This window comes from Polypterus senegalus, chromosome 16, assembly GCF_016835505.1.
Source record: "Polypterus senegalus isolate Bchr_013 chromosome 16, ASM1683550v1, whole genome shotgun sequence".
Classification (NCBI taxonomy): domain Eukaryota; kingdom Metazoa; phylum Chordata; class Cladistia; order Polypteriformes; family Polypteridae; genus Polypterus; species Polypterus senegalus.
Window position 1 is genome coordinate 17358062 of NC_053169.1, and position 21152 is coordinate 17379213.

Genomic DNA, 21152 nt, shown 5'->3' on the forward strand with positions numbered 1-21152 from the left:
TCCTGTAGTCCTGGAGGCGCTATATGATAGATAGATAGATAAGCAAAAGGCACTATATGATGATAGATAGATAGATAGATAGATAGATAGATAGATAGATAGATAGATAGATAGATAGATAGATAGATAGATAGATAGATAGATAGATAGATAGATAGATAGATAGATAGATAAACACTTTATTAATCCCAAGGGGAAATTCCCATACTCCAGCAGCAGCAGCATACTGATAAAAAACAATATTAAATTAAAGAGTGATAACAATGCAGGTATAACAAGACAATAACTTTGTATAATGTTAACGTTTACCCCCCGGGTGGAATTGAAGAGTCACATAGTGTGGGGTCTCCTCAGTCTGTCAGTGGAGCAGGATGGTGACAGCAGTCTGTCACTGAAGCTGCTCCTCTGTCTGGAGATGATCCTGTTCAGTGGATTCTCCCTGATTGACAGGAGTCTGCTCAGCGCCCGTCGCTCTGCCATGGATGTCAAACTGTTCAGCTCCATGCCTTCCTCACCAGTCTGTCCAGGCGTGAGACATCCTTCTTTTTCATGCTGCCTCCCCAGCACACCACTGCGTAGAAGGGGGCGCTCGCCACAACCGTCTGATAGAACATCTACAGCATCTTATTACAGATGTTGAAGGACGGCAGCCTTCTAATGAAGTATAGTCGGCTCTGTCCTCTCTTGCACAGATCATCAGTATTGGCAGTCCAGTCCAATTTGGATACACTTCATAAAGCGACTTCATTATCCCTCTCATATCAGCACTTTCTATTTGGCGATGCTCACCCACACCCTCTCTGCTTTGCCTTTGCTTACTTTTTTTTTTTCCTTGTCTTCACCATGTCTCTAATGTGGCTTCCAGCTTTCATCCTGGTGTCCAAAAGGATCTAGCTCCTGAATGGTCCCACACAAAAAAGCAAATGTAAATCTCAAGGAGACATTAACCTTACAGTTTTGTGTAATGTTTCGTTTGCAGATGTCGATGAGTGTGCGGCAAACAACACTTTGTGTGGCAGCCACGGGTTCTGTGAAAACACTGTTGGCTCATTCCGCTGCCTCTGTGACCAGGGGTTTCAGGACTCTCATGATGACCGTGGCTGTGTGGGTGAGTGTTGGAGTGCCACACAGTAACTGAAACGGAGCAAAGCTGCTGTGATGAGAGCTCATTATAGTATGAATTTTAAAACAGTTTTGATTCCACTAAGCATTTGGTGCAGTTTGCATATGGAAACATCAGGGGCAGGTGAGGCAGCAGCCGTTTTTAATAACTACAGATGTATCACTTCTAAGGAGAATTCATTAAAATGGGCCTAAATATGTTAAGTAGAAGTAAAGCTTTATTTTGTAAAGTCTCTTCTACAGAGTTTCTCATTTTGTACAGTACACTTTCTTCACTCCATATTTAATCAAATGCCATATATTATCTAAACTTGCTTAGTCCAATTACAGGGTCATATTTCAGAGGTCATGAGAGCTTACTAATCCTTTTTATATGTGTTTGGAGGACCTGGGAAAAGCTCATAACCATGGACTCTGTAATATCATGTAGAAGGTACTACAAGACCATGAGGTCCCAGATTTCCCAGATAAAGCAGTTCCACGATTACAAGTTAGTTCAGTGCAGGCGATGAGCTCCACCAAGGTTCCATCACGATTCACTTCTGTTTGCTACTTACATGGACACAAGACATTAAGGTACAGGTTGGGCTCAGGGAGTTATCAAGTTTGGGGATTTAAGTAATGCATCTCTGCAAATCTACTGCTTACAAATTATTTGGCCCTCTTGACCACATCAATCTGTGGTCTCCAACACACCCTGGAGCATTCCATAGCTAAGTATGATGTGATCGGATTGAGAATTAGCATCTTAAAGCACAAAGGTAGAGCCTTCTTCTGGAAAAAAAGAGAGAGTAGCCTGCTCCCTCCAGGTAAGGAGAACACAGTTGACCCAAGTAGAGGAGTTCAAGTATAGGGTGGTCCAGATCTAATTATGCAATTTTCATTACGCTATAACTTATTAAGTTTATTACATAGAAAGTCAGCTGAAAAATCGTGGACCATTGAGAAGTGTGCGAACTGACGACATGAAGAATCGTCTTCATGCCGAACTGGATTTGTTCCCACATAAATCAAAGTCATCCAGACGATCTGGATCTGCATAATTAGATCTGGACCACCCTGTACTTCTGGCTCTTGTTAATGATTAAAGGCCGCGAGATGGATGGTCAAAGCAGACCAACAGTTTCGCCATCAGTGTACTAGAATGTGGTGGTTGTGAATCAGTGCCCAAAAAGGACATTTGGCTTCAGAAGTTCAAAAATGAATCAAAATGCCTCTTAAAGCAAAGAACAGCTGTAAAAAAAAAGTTGGCTTAAGAAACAAGTCCAACAAGGTATCCTTATAAATGAAAATCTTATTTTAAATACTCCAGTGTAGAACAAAAACAGCAACACATGCATACCTAAAAAGGGCAACCCAAATCAAACAATTCCCAATGCAAAATCCAATGTTCAAAAAACACAAAACAGAAGCGAAACATTCAGAATCCTGGGGAGCAACTCACAATAAAAAAAAATACTCTGAAAACATCAGTCAATGAAATGCTGAAGGACCTGCTCCTCAGGCTGAGGACAGTGACATCAGGGTGGTCCCATCCACAGACAGAGAGAGAGAGAGGTTAGGAGCAGGCGCTGATACAGGGCACAGGGTGGCACCTCAGCACCACACGATGCGCCAACTCAGGATCACAGATTAGGACCTGAGTGCAGCCATGCGACGGGTGACACCTCAGCACCACACCAGTTCAGATGGAGTAGAACCAGTGGGAGGTTTTTTATGGTGGCTGGAGTGCCAAGTCTGCCACCAACCCCCAAGTTGTTCCCCTGCAGGTTGGAGGGCCTACATACTCAGGATGGAGCGATTGCAGGTTCAAATAATAAACTGATGGAGTCTGGCAATACTTGCATTTTTATAAACAGAACACTTTTCTAATGATTTTGTGACATCCCAGACTGAATCTTTGGAGGAGGTGCCCCCAATTACAACTTTTTTATATTATTGGTCATAATGTGCAAAAGTGAATTCCATGATCATTTAAAAGCACTAATGCCATTCACACTAAGGGTCAACCTCTGCTTTTTGTGATGAATAGGATAGCTGTGGACACAGATATTATGAGCTATAAGTGAACTGATTTCTATAACCCGTCTTTCAAGGTTCAAATAATTTTAAGTACAATTGATGTTTGTCCTTATCATTGGTTTTCACTGTGTTAACGTTGTATATGCAGCACAGCCCTGAACTATGTGACATGGTCGTTAGTTTCCAGGAATGTCTGAAACTGACAAAACATCTGGAGAAATCAAACTGCTACAAAGATGATGCCAGAATTTTTGGTGATTAAGTTTGTTTTGAACCTTCATGTTTATAAGCAAGTGGCCAGTATAATCTGAATTTAGAAAATAAAAATGAGAGAAACATATTTGCATTTTTGTATGGCTTATGATGAGGTTAGTTACAGCTCTAGGGAACTGAGATACATTTCTGATCTGTGTATGTGGTGATTGCATGTAGATAGATAGATAGATAGATAGACAGATAGATAGATAGATAGAAAGGCACTATATAATGATAGATAGAAAGGCACTATATAATGATAGATAGAAAGATAGATAGATAGATAGATAGATAGATAGATAGATAGACACTATATAATGATAGATAGATAGATAGATAGATAGATAGATAGATAGATAGATAGAAAGGCACTATATAATGATAGATAGAAAGATAGATAGATAGATAGATAGATAGATAGATAGATAGATACTATATAATGATAGATAGATAGATAGATAGATAGATAGATAGAAAGACACTATATAATGATAGATAGATAGGCACTATATAATGATAGATAGAAAGGCACTATATAATGAGAGATAGATAGACAGATAGATAGATAGAAAGGCACTATATAATGATAGGTAGAAAGATAGATAGATAGATAGATAGATAGATAGATAGATAGATAGAAAGGCACTAGATAATGATAGATAGATAGATAGATAGATAGATAGATAGATAGATAGATAGAAAGGCACTATATAATGATAGATAGATAGATAGATAGATAGATAGATAGATAGATAGATAGATAGATAGATAGATAGGCACTATATAATGATAGATAGAAAGGCACTATATAATGATAGATAGAAAGGCACTATATAATGATAGATAGATAGATAGATAGATAGATAGATAGATAGATAGATAGATAGATAGAAAGGCACTATATAATGATAGATAGATAGATAGAAAAGTTGTGTTTACTGAACCAACAAAACCCCTAAAAAACAAACCGCAGTTCCTCATTATCACAGTCACACAGTACACTATTCACACACCATATTGTTTTAAACTTGTCCATATTCTTTGTGAATTTGTAAAAATTAAAATCAATCAAAATGCGACTAATGCACAGTATTTTAAAAAGCACAATTGGATCTTGCAGACCATTCCCTTCAATTTTGTGCTTTCTCGTTTTCCAAATAGCTAATTTACTTTGCCCCATAATAAAGTTTGCCAAATTCACATTATCTATGTTTCGTTTAGTTTTTTTAAAACCAAACAGAAAGCCCACCCTAGTGTACTCCATTTCCAATCCCCCAACAAGCCTCTCTATTAAATTAAACAAAGGCTCAAGCCTTGGACAAAACATAAAGCAGTGAAACACAGTCTCTCTTTCCCCACAGAAACAACAACTGTCAGACACCCCAGGTGTAATAATTGACAAGAAGGAGTTCACAGCTAAGATCCCATGTAAGACCCTCCACTGTAAATCGCCCACCCTACTGGTCAATGGTGGATTGTATAGCGACCTCCAGGCTGGCTCTGAGAATTCTGTGCAGTCGATCTTTCTCCTCCATGGAGTGTGTGTTACCGTCCTCAGGGAGTCTCGATGTCTCACTTTTACGCACAGCCAGTACATTTGTTTCCCTGTAGCTGTTGGCAAAGGCAGGTCCATCAGCCTCTCCACCGAAAGAAATTTGCTCTGCTCCGCCGTTGTCCAGTCACCCACAGGAGACACCAAAAGTGTAGGAAAATGAGGATCCTCAGGTGGATGAGTCCGTTCATTGAACATGTCTCTCAGGAGTGCCGAGCTCTCAGCTGACAGTGAAGCCTTCACTTGCATTAAAAAGGTCTGCACCACTCTCACTGACCGCACTCCAATTTGGTGTGCAATTTCATTTGCGTTCTTCCAACAAAACTTCTCACAGTCAATAACATGTTTTAGTTTTGTGCAAACTCCATTTTTAAGATGATTAATAAATGTTTGAGACAGTGCCACTGAACTACTGTACTTCACATTATTGACAATGGGCTCTTCCAAAACCCAAAACAATGACATGCTGTCCTCATCACCGTCTGAATTCACATTTCGGTATGAAGTGGTAAGTTTACTACCACACTGATGATCCAAGTAAAGCTGTTGTGAAGAATACGTGATGCTGGAGAGCGTCCACGTGTTGAATGTTGATTAGAACTTTGATTAGGTATCCACTGTTTTGATGATGACAGCAATGAGTAAACCAGTGACCCCCAGGTCCTCCATATGAGGTGCACTTTCAAGTTTCAGACCACCTTTTGTGTATTCAATTCTAATATTTCTACTTCCTATATGTAATGCCTTACATTAATTTCATAAAAAATCATCTGCCCCAAATGTGTCCAAGTTGCTGCATAACAATTTAGCTGGTTTGACATTACCTGCCCTTAAACCCAGTTTGATGTCGTCTGCAAACGTAACCAGTTTATTGATTATATTTTTGTCCAGATAATTTATATCTTAAAACAAGCGGTGGCTCCAGCACGGACCCCTGAGGGACACACTGTTAACATCACCTCATTTTGTTAGGTTTCCCTCACCACAACCTATTCTGCTTCTTTATTTTTGAACAAATGTTGTACCCAACTATCCACCACACTTTCAATTCCCACTACCCTTTCATGTGGTACTTTATCAAAAAATCAAGATAAATGATATCATATGCTCCTGTGGCTTCCTTGTAGAATCACACTATATTAGTAAAGTACGATCTTCCCCATCTGAACCCATGCTGTTTACTAATATGCCAGCTGTTAGTCCCCCTACGTGCTTAAAGCCCACTTTAAAGAGACAGGCTTTGAGTCAGTCGCTCTATGCCATGGTAAATATGGTGCCACTTGCCACCTGTTAGCTTGGATGGACTGTGCTGGCTCTCTACTAGTCCCCCATGGCAGCTTTCTGTCTCCTTGGTGTGCTTGTAGGACGTTCAATCCCCTGGCTTGGCACGATCTGGTACTGTTCCTAGGTGGAGCTCTCCATTTCTAACTGAGGTTTCTTCCCTTGCCAACTTTGTTTTGTCCACAATAGCCTTTTACCAGGCAAGCAGCATTTCTAGCTTTGATTCCTTTTATATGACACTTTTTAAAAACGCCTTCCAATAATCCGATGTGATTATTCACTAATAGTAATATCACTATATCCATGAATAGAAGTCTATGTTCAGAATGAATTTTTTATGTAATAAAAACCAAGGGCCTGAAGATGCTTTACAACTAATCAGCCTTAGTATTATTAATAAGGTGCTGCCTAAACCAGTCAGCTTGCAGTCCACATTTCCTGGAAGTCGGTCTTGAAGGCACTTTTATTTTATACCTGGGAACAATTTCCAGGCTGGTCCTCGAAGCACCTTTGACCTTTGGAACTTCTAAAGCCCTCTGGGACTGGAACTCCCCCTGTCCTAACAGTCCTGAACCCCACACCTATTTCTAGGGTCTATCCCACCTCAGGTCACGTGTCTGTAGTGAGGTGTAGAATAGAGGAACATGTATGATATAGGGTGGCACGGTGGCGCAGTGGGTAGCACTGCTGCCTCGCAGTTAGGAGACCTGTGGGTTTGCTTCCCAGGTCCTCCCTGCGTGGTGTTTGCATGTCCTCCCCGTGTCTGCGTAGGTTTCCTCCCACAGTCCAAAGACATGCAGGTTAGGTGCGTTGGCGATCCTAAATTGTCCCTAGTGTGTGCTTGATGTGTGTGTGTGTGCCCTGCGGTGGGCTGGCACCCTACCCAGAGTTTGTTTCCTGCCTTGCACCCTGTGTTTGCTGGGATTGGCTCCAGCAGACCCCCGTGACCATGTAGTTAGGATATAGCAGGTTGAATGATGGATGATATATGGGTCTCACTGCTGCTGGCTCCTCGTCTCTCCTCCACACTGTTCTGGAAGTGCTAGCAACTACAGAACCCTTTTCTTCATTAAGGGTTATAGGGCAGCGTTTCTCTATGGAGGAATATTTCGGACAAAATGAAATAAATAAATAAATGCGTAAATAAATAAAAGTACTGTGAAATGTGAGCATAAATAAATAAATGTGTCATGAAATGAGAGCATAAATAAATAAATGTGTCACGAAATATGTTTTTCGTTGCTTATTTATTTATTTATTTCATTTTGTCCGTAACATTCCTGCAAACCGTCATGAAATACAGCTTGAAATAAAACTGTCACTTTCACTCATCAAAGTTGAGAGGGTGGGCTCTAACACGCCCTCTAGTTACTGATTGGTGAATCGATAGCACAAGAATTAATTAGAAAAATGCTTACTACTGCCGATTAAATGGATTCTGCCGAAGATATTACATATTTCAGAGAGAGAATTGAAGATTTATCGGAAGAAATTACAATGTTGGCGGCCCTTTTAGAACTGAGTATTTGACCCTTGTTTTACGAGTAGAAAGTCAGTTGCATATTCGCAGCTACTTTTTCAAACAACTGTACAGCTCTGATCAGTGGTAAAGTTGTTCAGTTCAAAATATTAGGTGGAGCTGCTTTGGGCATTCCATGTCAAAGTACCTAAACTAATAGAGCCGTTGCAGCTTACCGTATATCAAACTGGCTCATTCGCCTTGTGAGTGTCTTCTCCGATACACCATATAGATCTGCAATCTGTTGTACTTTTAAACCGCATAACAGAAGGTGTTCTATTGACTCAGCTGGAATGTCAAAGGATGGACGTCCAGAGCAGGTTACTGCATCACCTGAACTGGAGTGTAGTAGAGTCTGTTCCAGCTGTTCTTCGATAATTTCAAAAACAGTTTAATCTATATCGGAGTCTAAAAGGGCCGCCAACATTGTAATTTCTTCCGATAAATCTTCAATTCTCTCTCTGAAATACGTAATATCTTCGGCAGAATCCATTTCATCGGCAGTAGTAAGCATTTTTCTAATTAATTCTTGTGCTATCGATTCACGAATCAGTAACTAGAGGGCGTGTTAGAGCCCACCCTCTCAACTTTGACGAGTGAAAGTGACAGTTTTATTTCAAGCCATATTTCATGACGGTTTGCAGGAATGTTACGGACAAAATGAAATAAATAAATAAGCAACGAAAAACATATGTCGTGACACATTTATTTATTTATGCTCACATTTCACAGTACTTTTATTTATTTACGCATTTATTTATTTATTTCATTTTGTCCGAAATATTCCTCCATATTTCTCAACCTTTAAGTAATTGCGACCCGAGTTTTCATAACAGTTTTAATCGTGCCCCCTAACGTTTTTTTGAAATGTAGATGCATATTTTATTATACCTACTGTAAAAGGAACGATATAGCGCCTGACCCGACACAGATTGGACACGGGAGGCACGTGTAAAATAAAAGGATTTTTATTCTTCTTCAGCTGGAGGGCACGTCTTCCCCGTACTCCCCCCAGCCACAACACAGTCCCAAACACCAGTATAGCACAAGTACAAACACTCTTCTCTGGCACCACCACTCCTCCCTCACAACCTCGTCCTCCTCCACCTGACTCTGGCCGCTGAGTGGTGGTTGCTGGCTCCCTTTTATAGGTCACCTGGGAGTGCTCCATGTTTTTGAACACCAAGATCTGGCGGCACTTCCAGGTGTGATGAAACTGCTGCCCACACGGGCTCAGGAGTCTCAAACACAGCACCCCCTGGTAGTACCAGCGGGACCCAACAGGGCTGCCCCCAACTCCAATTCCCAGGGAGCCCTGTGGGAAACTGAGGCACTACACCAGCCCAGGGGGGCGGCCATCTCACGTCCAGAGGGAGGTGTTGCACTGTCCAGGGCTGCTCCCCCTGAATACAGTGTGCATAGGCGTCCCGGCTGAGCATGGACGCCAGGTGCCTGCCACACTACTTAACTTTTATCGACATTTATCTAACTCTATATTTATTGTTCTAGTATCAGAATGTAGTTTAAGTTCATTTGTTTTGGTTCCAACAGATGTTTCTTTCATATTTTTGATTCTTGTTTTCTGTTTTTCACATCTTCGCGCCCCCCTTTTTGTTACTTCACACCCCCCACAGGTTGAGAACCACTGGTATAGGGTCTTCTAATAATGACACCCTTTCATTTGGCAGAGGGTCAGCAAGCCCTCGTCAGCCCTAAACTTAGCAGTCTGCCTCTATTAAGACAAGTACATTGGTGTTGAAAGAAATCTTTGTCTTCCACCTTGATTTGTATTTTTGACTGACGAGTTTGAGTGGTCAGGCCTTTCAACCTCAGGCACTTAAAACTGCAGTCCCCAACTTACTGATTCACTACATTCTTTTGTGTTCGATTTCAGATGTGAACGAATGTGAAAAGATAAGCGGTGTATGTGGAGAAGCTCTCTGCGAGAACGTGGAAGGAGCTTTTCTTTGTATCTGCCCCGATGATAACCAGGAATATGACACAATGACTGGCCAGTGCACCTCAGCGACACCATCAGGTAAAATTCCCTTAAATGACATGTGATAATGAAATGTGTAGCAATCTATTTTTGTAATATTTAGAGACCTGCTAAAGCAGGGGTCTCCAACCTTTTTTCCCCCTGAGAGCTACTTTTACAAAATGAAAATGGCTGAGAGCTCCTCCTGTTTTCTAACATTTATTCTCATTGCTCATTTCAACCCAAACAAACTGAATACGCTTGTTTTGCCTGAACGTTTATAAAATGTTGGTGTCCACAACTCACATTTTGCATTAAAACGTCACCAACAAATATTGAGTTCACCTGCAAGTGCATTTTGTACGTCTGTATTCATTTTCTAGTGTATCTGACACTATTGAATTAAAACATGAATGCTGTCAACACAAAGCAATGCAATTCCAAATACACAGATGTGACTTCTTCCTTTGTCATTTTGTCACATGTCACTGTGTCACTTTATTCACAGGTCCAGTCGCACGTGTGATGTGTTCTTTAGTTAGTCAGATGACTGCCACTGAGGTGTCTGGTGGAGTGTAGACACTGAGGTTCACTCTGATGGAGTCATTTCAATGTCCGTCTGTCAGTCTTGGTCTGAACTTTCATTTCATGACCTTCATGTCAGACTCACAGAGGTATGGAGACCCAAACAAAGCAGACATTTTCAGAGCTGCTTGGTGTTATTTGGCTCTGCTGAGCTCCTGAAGTGCTGAGAATGCTGTTGAGACTTTAACTGCACATTATGTTGAAGGTTTACTAATATATAATACAGAAAATCCAATGTCTGTCTGTCTGTACGCTTTTCAGGAGAGAACTACTCAACGGATTTTGATCGGGTTTTTTTCTATAATTTGCTTGACTATTCCGGTTGATTTTAGGACTCCTCTCATTTCGTTATGTATTATAGTTCGCTTGCGGTACCGATTTATTTGCTCAAATCCGAGTGAGACACAGAGGGGAGTGGGGCAGGGCCCTCCTCACTCACGCTGAAGCCTTGGGGTGTCTACCTTACCCCCGCTTAGCTAGCGAAGGAGAAAACAACTTAACAGATTTAGATTGTTTTTATTTTCTATTATTTGCTTGAACATTCTGGTTGATTTTGCAACTTCCTGCATCGCGCTAAGAATCAGAGTTCACTTGCGGTTATCGATTTATTTGTACGATTCCCAGAGACAGGCAGCGGGCCGAGGAGAGGGGCCTTCCACACTAACTCGCCAGCTTCAGGACGTGTTCCTTAACTCCGCTTGGCTAGCGAATGAGAGGACAATTGAATTCAACTTTGTTTAATGTTTAAAATAAAGTGTTACTTTACCGGATATTCTCTTAAGTGTACGCCACATTGGAAAGATAAGATTGCATTTCAGATTGTGGATCGTGATTTTGTGTTAAAAGGATCGTGATATGATTTATTGGAAAGATCGCCCGCCCCTAATTTGACTGATTTTCAAGTGTATGTAGGATTCATTAATCCTTTGGCGAGGTACTTGGAAAGGGGTTGTGAGCTACCGGGAGCTCGTGAGCGACGTGTTGGAGACCCCTGTGCTAAAGGAACCTCATCTTTTCAGGCTATCTTAGATGTTTCACGCAAAAAAGCAGGAACCGGCCATGCATGGGATGGCAGGGCATTTACTCATTTTTGGACAATTAACCAAACCTGTTGTGCAACACAGTCAAAAAAGAGAAGAGTAAAAAAAATTGCCACAAGGACTACAAGATAAGAGAATGCTAAGTTATAAAACAAGCAAGGATCAAAACTAGAATATAAAGAAAATTCAATATATCAATATCAAATCAAACACGCAAAGTCCCATTTCCCTAAAAAGATTTAAAAATATCTAAGAACAAAGGCTTGATTCAGTTTTGAGAAACTTCAACAAAAATGATGGGGAACCGCTATCTAAAATAGGTGTGGCCTGATGACATCACAAGTCCCAACTTGTGGCTCTCATGTGGGCAACAGGGCCCTGTAGCCAAAACCAATATGGTGAGAAGGGTATTGCTGCATCCAGGAGCCAAATGTCAAGTAGGGGGGACTACAGAACCTGGCAGAAGTGGTTTGAATGCTACAATACCTTCTGCCAGATGGAAGTAGGACAAAGAGACTGTGGGAAGGGTGGGAGCGATCCTTCACAATGCCATAGGCTTTGAGAGTACAGCATTTGATAGAAATGCCTTTGATGGAGGGTAGAGTGGTCCTAATGATCTTTTCTGCTCTGTGCGCGCTCCGTTGTAGGACCCTGAGGTCAGAAACACTGCAGTTCCAAAACCAGAGAAGAAGGAATTTATATAAATCTGCTTTCACAGGATAAGGTCTGCACTAACTTGCACCTCTCGATCCTACCTGCTAGCCTTAACTTTATTGTCCAGTTTAATTGGAAATATCTTGGTGTGGATCTTAGACCGGCTGGTCTTGGTCTAGGTCTGTGTTTTGGGAATATGATTTAATTCTTCTCGCCGTGTATCCTGTCAGTTCTGTTTAAATTGTATGTTTTCCCTATTATATATAGCATAAGCTGTAAAAACTTTAGAATATTCTGGACACATTTTTTTTTTTGACAACTTCATGTGTGACAAACTTTCATTTTGTCAAGTTTATGCAGGGAAATGCTCATTTTTGCCAGGTAGGGTCAAATGAACAAAGCAAGTTCTTGCCTGCTCCACAATAAACCATAAACCTTCTTGGTGTCGTGGGCCTTAAATCAAACAAAATACAAATTGAGAGAAGGAGGCCCACCTGATGACCTTGGTGACTCTCTTGTGAGGCAGATGGTCAGCCAAGTCACGAAGCCATCATAAGCAACAGCAGTATGGAAGGCTTAATACACTTATAGTTCCAACAGGATAAGGTCGGGAGGGATTCCTCTGAGTCACTCATATGCCGTGATTGCCGTATAAACTCACGGTCTTGAAACCCGAAAAATCTATCATAAAATCAGACCCTGACTTATACACCCATTCAAAAATATAACACTTAATTTTCGTTTTCTTTTTTACATCTTCTTGCCTCCTCCAGTCCCACACCAGTTTCTCAGACACGTTGAATTTTGTTGCAGCAGCGTGGTTGCCAATTTCTTTCACCACTTCAATGACTTTTAATTTAAAACCAGCTTCATATTTTCTTCTTATCGAACGCTCCATCGTAGATAAGGGATGTATGAGGGTGTGAGATACAAAAAACTCAAAACAGTGCAAACGTCGCTACAGAATAGTTCGGGTATTACCGTGTGGTCACATTGGCACAATACATAGAAATAAAAGGCCATGTGCTCCGTGGTTACTCTCTTAGGTGGACATTAGCATATCATAAACTCTTGGACCAATAGTGCGAGTTTTCCACATTTGACTTATATGACCGACATTATAAAATACAAGAAGTTATACTGTAAAGTCAAACCCCGAACTTAAACGCGAGTATATACTGTAATTATAATAATTTAATTATTTATTCTTTTTCCACCGCTTATTCGAGACCAGATAAGCTTAATTGATTTAATTAAGTTAATTATATTACTGACATTATAAAATACTGGAAATTATAGGGTAAAATCAATATGGTAAACTCTTCAATTATTTTCTCCATGTAAGTGATAGGACATTTGAAACATTTTGACCACAAATTATATTTCCTGTTTCATTTTTTCTTTCCCTCTCACTATTAGAAGCTTGGTAATAATTGGTACATTTTCGGTTTATTGTTAGCGTTGGTTTGAGAGCCCTTCACCATAAATAACTCCAATCCAATAATAATAAATGTTCCAAGAGGCCAGCTTGTTGCAGTTTGCTGGTTTGAGGATCTGGTTGAGTTCAGGAAGACCAAGATAGAACAGAAGCAGGATACGGTGGAGACATAATAAGCAAAGTGTGCAGAACAAAGTTAAGAATGAATGGCAATCAAGCCACAACACAAAAAAATGAGCCAAAAAAGAGCAAAAAAAAACATTTGTATAATTTCACACTACCTGTCTGTTGTGATCCCTATTCACCCAGGTTAGCCTAGGACAAGGGTCCTCAGTCACCGTCCTGGAGGGCAGCAGTGGCTACGGGTTTTCATTCCAGCCAGTGTCCCAATTAGAACTCGGTCCTTCCTGATAATGATAGTTGGTGTTTAACTCTATGCCTTGTTAGCACTTTCATTCATCAAATACACATTTTAGTTCCTTTGTAGTTCAGAGGTCCTCAATTACAATCCTGGAGGTCTGCTATGGCTGCAGGTTTTCACTTTAACCAATTTCTTAATTAGAACCCTTTTATTTACTACTAAAGCAATACGTTTTTTGGGCTTAATTTTAGTTCTCTTGCCTGTGACCATTCAGAACCCTTCATTGCATGTTTTAGATTTTAGCAGCTGCATTTAAGTTTTAATTGTTGCCTGTTTTCTTAATCAGACATTAGTTAATAATGAGATACAGATAACGAATAAACCAACAGATCTCCAGCTCAAGTGCTTACCATGAAGTATCTGTAATAAAAATGTTTAGAACTGAATGAGAGGGGAAGTGGAAGGACCATTAAGTTTAAATCTATTCTGGTCCACAAGACACATGGCTAATGTTCTCACAGAAGGAAACTCTACAGTGCAATTCAAATTGCTCTTGGCTGAATGCAAGCATTAACAAGCCAAACAGTTCAATACCAAGTTTCATGATCAGCATGGACTGCTTTCTAATTAGGAAACTAGTTGGAATAAAAACCTGCAGCGACTGTGGCCCTCCAGGACCGTGATTGAGGACCCTTGGCCTAGGAGGTTAAAATCACCCTTACAGCAGACAGCAGACTGCTTATATTAAACTTGTAGTAAGTTTAATGACCTCGTAATTAATTTTTAATTATTAAACTTGAGCTTCCTGTTTCTTTATAACTTGAGCATATCTGCTTCCATAATTTCAATTCAACAGTTTCTTGGGGGTTACACAAATCATGAACAATTTCATGTCTTCCATACTAAAATCTAGTAGCATCAAGGTGTCAACATCATATCCTTTAGGCCAACACATTTTCGGGATAACCTTTCCTCATGGTCAGCCACCATCAATTGTTTTAAAAAAGATGCGTCATACACCATTCGATTCGCTCTCTCTCGGATCTTTAGCTGACAATTGGAAGTGGTGGTTGACCATGCAACTGATACACTGCTGTAGGTGCCAGAGAGTTTCAGATGTTGCTCAAGATTTTTTATGGTCCAGGGCAACCGTCCATGCCTGGTCGAGGTCAAGGTGATGGCTCTTCAAGTCTTACAGTACATGCTTGATCCAAGTTTTCTTGGGTGTATTCTCCATTGGGTGGGGGACCTGCTCCACAGGAGTCGATGTGGTATGCAGTCTGGGACCAATCGGCAGACATGACCAAACCATCTGAGCTGCGGCTGCTGGATTTACACCATTAGATTAAAATATACTATTAACATATCATACTCATTATTTTCCATTTATAATAAACTTGTTACGCCTCATCTCAGATTCAAAAAGTAGCATCTTGAGTCAGTTTTTTTTTTTTTTTAAATAAAACTCAGCTTATATCTTACATAACAATAACCACATAAATGACATGAAATCACTTAACCTCAGTTTTTCAATCTTTACCTCTTTTAGATCTTCAACTAAAGAACAATTTTACAAGGTAGGACCCAAAAACTCTCAAAATCAGTCACTAGCACAGGAGTAGCGTGCAGCTCTTGAATATGCCGCTGGGTATCCTATGCCTTCAGTTATTCTGCCCACTGAGTGGCATGGTGCCGAGTTGATGGAGTGTGTATTTTTAATGCTTACTCTACAATTGTGCAGGAGACTTCGGCAGATGATGATGAATGAATGATGATCGTGTTTATCGAGTTTGGGAGCCTTGTTCATAAAAAGTTTGTTTTGAACATATTGAGTTAACACCGAACTGCTGAGAGCGTCTACAGGAAAAAACATCCAGTGAAGTGGTGCACCTGAAACTGAATTGTACACCACGACAATACACCTGCACACACCATGTTGGCAGTCAGTCTTTGACCAAAATAATGTGGTTATTGCTTCGCAGCCCTCATATTCTCCAGATCTCGCTTCCTGCAACTTCTAGTAGTTCCCAAAAATTAAAATTGAGACTGAAGTGAAGTAAATTTGCTACTGTGGAAGAAATCCAGGAAAAAAAATGCAGCAGGCTCTAGTTGTTGTGAGAAAATATGAGCGTTGGGGAAAGTGTATTGTATCAGGTTAGGTTAGTTTGAGGAGCATGCACTGGTACAGCATGTTGCCACACACACCACACGATGAAACACCTCGGGATCCTGGTTGGCAAACCCCCCCGAGGCAGACATGTAACTGGTCTCCACCGCACATGCGTCCTGTTGCGTCCTGGCCTTTGGATTCAGTTAACCCTTGTAACGAGTGGCTGGGGGGTGGTACCCAGTCGGGACGCCCAGAAGGACTGTAGGAGGGCATACGCCTCCTCCAGACCACGAGGGGGCGACCGCCCTGAGTTTAGAAGCTCAACCATATAGGGGCCTGTGGTCACCGCCAGGGGGCACCCAGATGCCTGAGGAGCCCTGGCCCTCAGCACTTCCGCCACACCCGGAAGTGCTAGGGGAAAGAAGACCAGGGACACCTGGACATAGCCGGCACATCTGCCACACCAGGGAGGACCTGCTGAAGGTTATCGGGAGGCACCTGGAGCTCGTCCGGGTGAGGATAAAAGGGGCCCGGCTCCCTCCATTCAATGGCTGGCGTCGGGTGGAAGTGGACAGAGTCTTGGAAGAGAGAGAGGAGAGGAAGCGGACCTGAAGAGACAAAGGCATTTTGAAGAGGCCTGGGGCCTCATGTATAAACGGTGCGTATGCACAGAAATGTTGCGTAAGAACTTTTCCACATTCAAATCGCGATATATAAAACCTACACTTGGCGTAAAGCCACGCACTTTTCCACGGTACCTCATGCCTTGTCGTACGCAAGTTCTCCGCTCGGTTTTGCAGACTAGCGGCACCCAGCATCAAGCAATGGTACTGTTCCTGTGTGATTACTCATTATTTTCCTGACGCGGCTTTATAAATACACCGAAACTAACCGCATATTGTTTATTAATGTAATGCATCTGATTGTAATTAACTTGTAACAATATAATGGTCCAGGGAACAGCCATAGTATTCCAAATACCATAACTGCTTTAGCGTTGTTACTCTCACTTCTTCTTATTTTTTTTCTTCTTCTTTCAGCTCCTCCCGTTAGGAGTTGCCACAGCGGATCATCTTTTTCCATATTACTCTCACTGCACCACTCGGAGTATTTATATCACTGTATCTGAGTGTGAATCACAGCAGCAGCTGATCGGAAAGAGAATTATCGGTATACAGCTTTAAGGACACGCTGTCTCAGCCACTGCAAAACGTTTTAAAGCCTTTCCTGTACGGACCTCGCGGTTCAGAAACAGTTTAATCCCAAGAACTTTAAATGCACTCAATCAATTGCTCCTTGTAGAACTGTTTGTACTTATAAGTACAATCACCCCACTGTAAACTTGCACTATAGTTATAATATCGCACAACCTGAGCCACTTTATAAAGCGCGTATTTGACGATATCATTTTTAAGGTGAAATGCAGCAAAATATGTTTGTTAAATTATACAGATAAAACTTTAACTTCATTTAAATAATCTATATTCTTCACTGGGAGTGTCGTGAAGGATAGAATAATTAAACGTTTAAACGTTTTGAAGAATCGGCGCTAAGCTTACAGATGGCTTAACGTCTATTACAGAGCTGATTGTGTGGCGATCGGTTACTTGGGGAAAGAAAAGCACTGACTGCAGTGACGGCTACGCCAATATATATTGAATATAAAACAGAAAGAGAAAATAACAACACAGCTAAAAACGCAGCGACAAATTTCGGCAAAAGTTAAAATGCTTGTGTCATGAGCACGAGGCGGTTAGTGTCTGCAACGGACGAGGCCATCCACCGTGCATAAGCTACCTTATTGACATTGGCGGGCGAAGGAGCCACCGATTCTTCCTCTGCCCAGTGCCACCACAAGCCTAGAGCCGCCCCTGAGTACTGCTGATTAAATTATTTCATCGAAGTGAAACACATGTATAATAACGTGTTTTAACTCCTATCATCATGAAAATATGATTTTAGTATTTCAGTTATTCAGAGAGCTGTAATATCACGAATGTAATGGACTCTGTGTCCAGTTGGAGGAAGAGAGCCGGTTTAAGAAGCAAGTAGTGATTCACACACATAGAGCACATAGAAGATCAAATACAAAACAAAGCATTTAACGTGCTACTTTAATTACGATGTGATTTGAGAAACTGGTTAATTAAACGATTTTAAGATGAAGTTTATGATGTTCTACTTTAATGACAAAATAAACTACGTGATTAAAGTGGAAATGTCGAGATTGAAGTTGACATTTCGTGCTTTTTCCCCACTGTGTGCCTTTTTTCTCTGTACCCTAATAAGCTTTCATATGACACTCAGACAGTGGGCTACAACTCGCTTTTCACGCGACTTTGATATGTGACTTCTTTTTTATTTCCGGCACTGTGAGATTTTGTGAACGTGAGCTTTCAAGTTTCTCCAACACGCTATGTCACTCGATCAACTTCCTTTTGTTGATTATACCACGGTTTATTTGAACAAATAGGATGTTTTTCCTTTGCCTCCACTTGGTATTCGCTGAAATTCTTATATTTTCCCCGTGCTTTTCCCATTGTCTTTTCACAGAAGGCTGCGCTTAAGGGCGATTTATATTGATTTGCATATTCAAAGAGGCGTAATTCTGGGAGGAGTTGGGGCGTTACATAAAGTGCGTGCACGAGCGTTAGTTTTCACGCTGATCGGGATTTATGTAGCGGAAGAACGTGGAAGTTGGAGTACGCACAGATTCCTGCATCTGGATTTTTCTGTGCGTAAGCACATTTCGGCTTTTGTGCTTACGCCATGTTATAGTGCGAGTTCTACGCACGGCGTTATACATGAGGCCACTGGACTTTGGGGGTGATTGGTGCTGCGGCACCAGGTTGTGTGTGCGTCATCTTTGTAAATAGTTGTAAATAAACGTGTGTGGTGCTTTAAAATCATGTCTACCTGTCTGTGTCCGGGCTGCTTCCCACACCCTCAAAGCTTCTGCGTTGTGATATATATGCAACGTGCCGTACAAACCGCCACGAAAGAATAATGCAAACACCCTTTAGTTCTTGATGTTTTCTCCTTTTTGTATTAATGGTCTGAAATATCAAACAGAGAACATTAAAAGTGACAATTCAAGCTCTGTGATTCCTCCTCCTCTCACAGTAACACAACGAATACTGGGCTCAATCTAAATTGCAATGATATACATAACCATGCATAGCTGAATATATAAATAAAAAAAATAACATACCTGAAATATTAAACAGAGAACATAAAAAATGACAATCCAAGCTCTGTGATTCCTCCTGTTAACAAAAGAAAACCACGTGGAAAGGCTGTCGAACACTCATAGTAACGTATAACCGAAATGAATAGAATAGCATTCAAAACATTTCAAAACAACAACTGTATACAACAAAAATCATATTACAATTACCATCATATACAAAAATAATCAACTCAAGCAATTTAATTAATTTTACCATACAGAGAATAACATCGTGCTTACCTCCTCTCACAGTAACACGACAAATGCTGAGAGAGGCTCACACTGATGAGCAAGGAAATATAACAGGACCACAGCAGGAAAACATACAACACAATGAATGTTATCAGGATTTGGTGAAGCTCCAACCAGCTAAACTTTTTATTTTATGCACCAGTCCAGTGCCACCCTCTGGAAATGACCCTCTATCTGCCGTAGCCAGGTGTTACGTGGGCGTCCCCTTGGCCTGGTTGAGCCGCTCAGGTCCTCAGCAATGAGTCGGATCACCCTCGGGTAATGGCGCCACATGGCCGTAGTGCCGTAACTGACGCTCCCTCACAATGCAGGTCATGTGCCTCATTCGGGACTCCGTGAGCAACACAAAGTCAAACCAGCAGCACCCAAAGATTCTCCAACAAGACAAATCTCAGGTCACTGGATAGCGTCCATGTCTCACAAGCATCTCAAGGCTAATATTTAAAGGATGACTAAAAGGGGAGTTCTGTAATTTGTTTTTTAACCATTTCCAGGAATCTTGGCGCCTCCTCCTCATAAGCCCTTATGGCAGACCCTCTCCAGTAGAATGCCCCTGAACCTTGTTGACATATTGTTCTCTCAACCCCTATAATTTCTCTTCCTGCAAGTGCAGGAAGTCTTTAAAAATGGCCCCCAAATCTTCCCTGTCTCTACCCCTTCCAGTGTCCCTTATTCCATAGGCTCCACATGGGCAGAAAGTTACTTAAAAAAAAGTTCTTAAGAGTGGAAGATCGCCGAAGCCTCCTGTCAAACACTAATGCAGTGGTTACAGTCACACAGGGAAATTGATTTCCCTGCTGTGTCCCGCAAAAGTAAAATAAAAAACAATTATAGGCTGCAGTAGTAAAACAGGAAACCAGAGGAGAAGTAGAAAATTATATGGCATTTTTGGTAACATACGGCAACAGTCCAGTTTTGATGTGGCACTGCCACTTTCCAGTTTGTTCTCCCATATGAATTGCGGACGACTTAGAGCATGATATCTTAAACAGATCCAGAGTAGCCAGCCAAACTGCCCGGCTCAGTGCCCTTTGGGGAAAAATACAAAAGAAGGGCAACCCTGAGCAAGGCTGCTGAGGACCTGATTACAATACAATGTGATTTTCCTTTTTTTTTTCTCTTCGGTGTCTGGATTTGTTGTAAAAATGTGTCACATTGTGCTGCCTGAATGTTTGCCCTCATGCCACTGAACAGAAGCTTGTCATTCATTAGGGTCCTCAAAGGAATTCTGACTGCTGTGTGCTGCAGATTGACTTGCCATCTGCTAAGTTGTTTAAAAAAAAAAAAGAGTTAATGGAAAACAGAACCAGTCCATCCCACTGGGGAAACTGGGGGCTGTGTGTGTAAAATTTCATAACCAACTTTTTGCTGTCGTGTGAGCAAACTTTAGAAGTCTTGCGTGCACTTTATTCAGAGACATAAAGATCAAATTATCAGGCACTAAGGTCATGTGGATGTGAGACGTAACCTGCCAGTGTTTGTCAGTGTAACATCAGGCCAATGCAGGGTTAATTCTTTTCAGCATCATATAAGCCTTCTGTGACATCTGACCTCAATTCAGTGCCATTTCCACATGTTTGTAATAAGAACCAGAGCAGACTTCACTCTCTAACCCGAATCGCTCCTAACAAGTCATTATCCTTAATGGCATGAAAAAGATACTTAGTGCTAAATATTGAGTGCAGGTTGGGCATATGGAGTTACCTCCTCTGCCTTAAATGTCTCCGATAATTTCTTTCCTTTACCATTAAAAT

The 21152-nt window shown here is 41.2% G+C and overlaps 1 protein-coding gene across 11 annotated transcripts in view; it reads left to right on the forward strand.

Moving 5' to 3' along the window:
- The window catches only part of ltbp1 (latent transforming growth factor beta binding protein 1), a 432727-nt gene that overhangs the window by 336903 nt on the left and 74672 nt on the right, over nt 1-21152 (forward strand). For 9 of the 11 annotated variants that reach the window (XM_039738103.1, XM_039738107.1, XM_039738101.1 and 6 more), the window contains 2 exons: nt 980-1108; nt 9646-9789. In XM_039738103.1, the coding sequence (XP_039594037.1) occupies nt 980-1108; nt 9646-9789 (273 nt within the window). The remainder of the gene's footprint in view (nt 1-979; nt 1109-9645; nt 9790-21152) is intronic. The other 2 variants (XM_039738108.1, XM_039738112.1) reach the window with 1 other exon arrangement.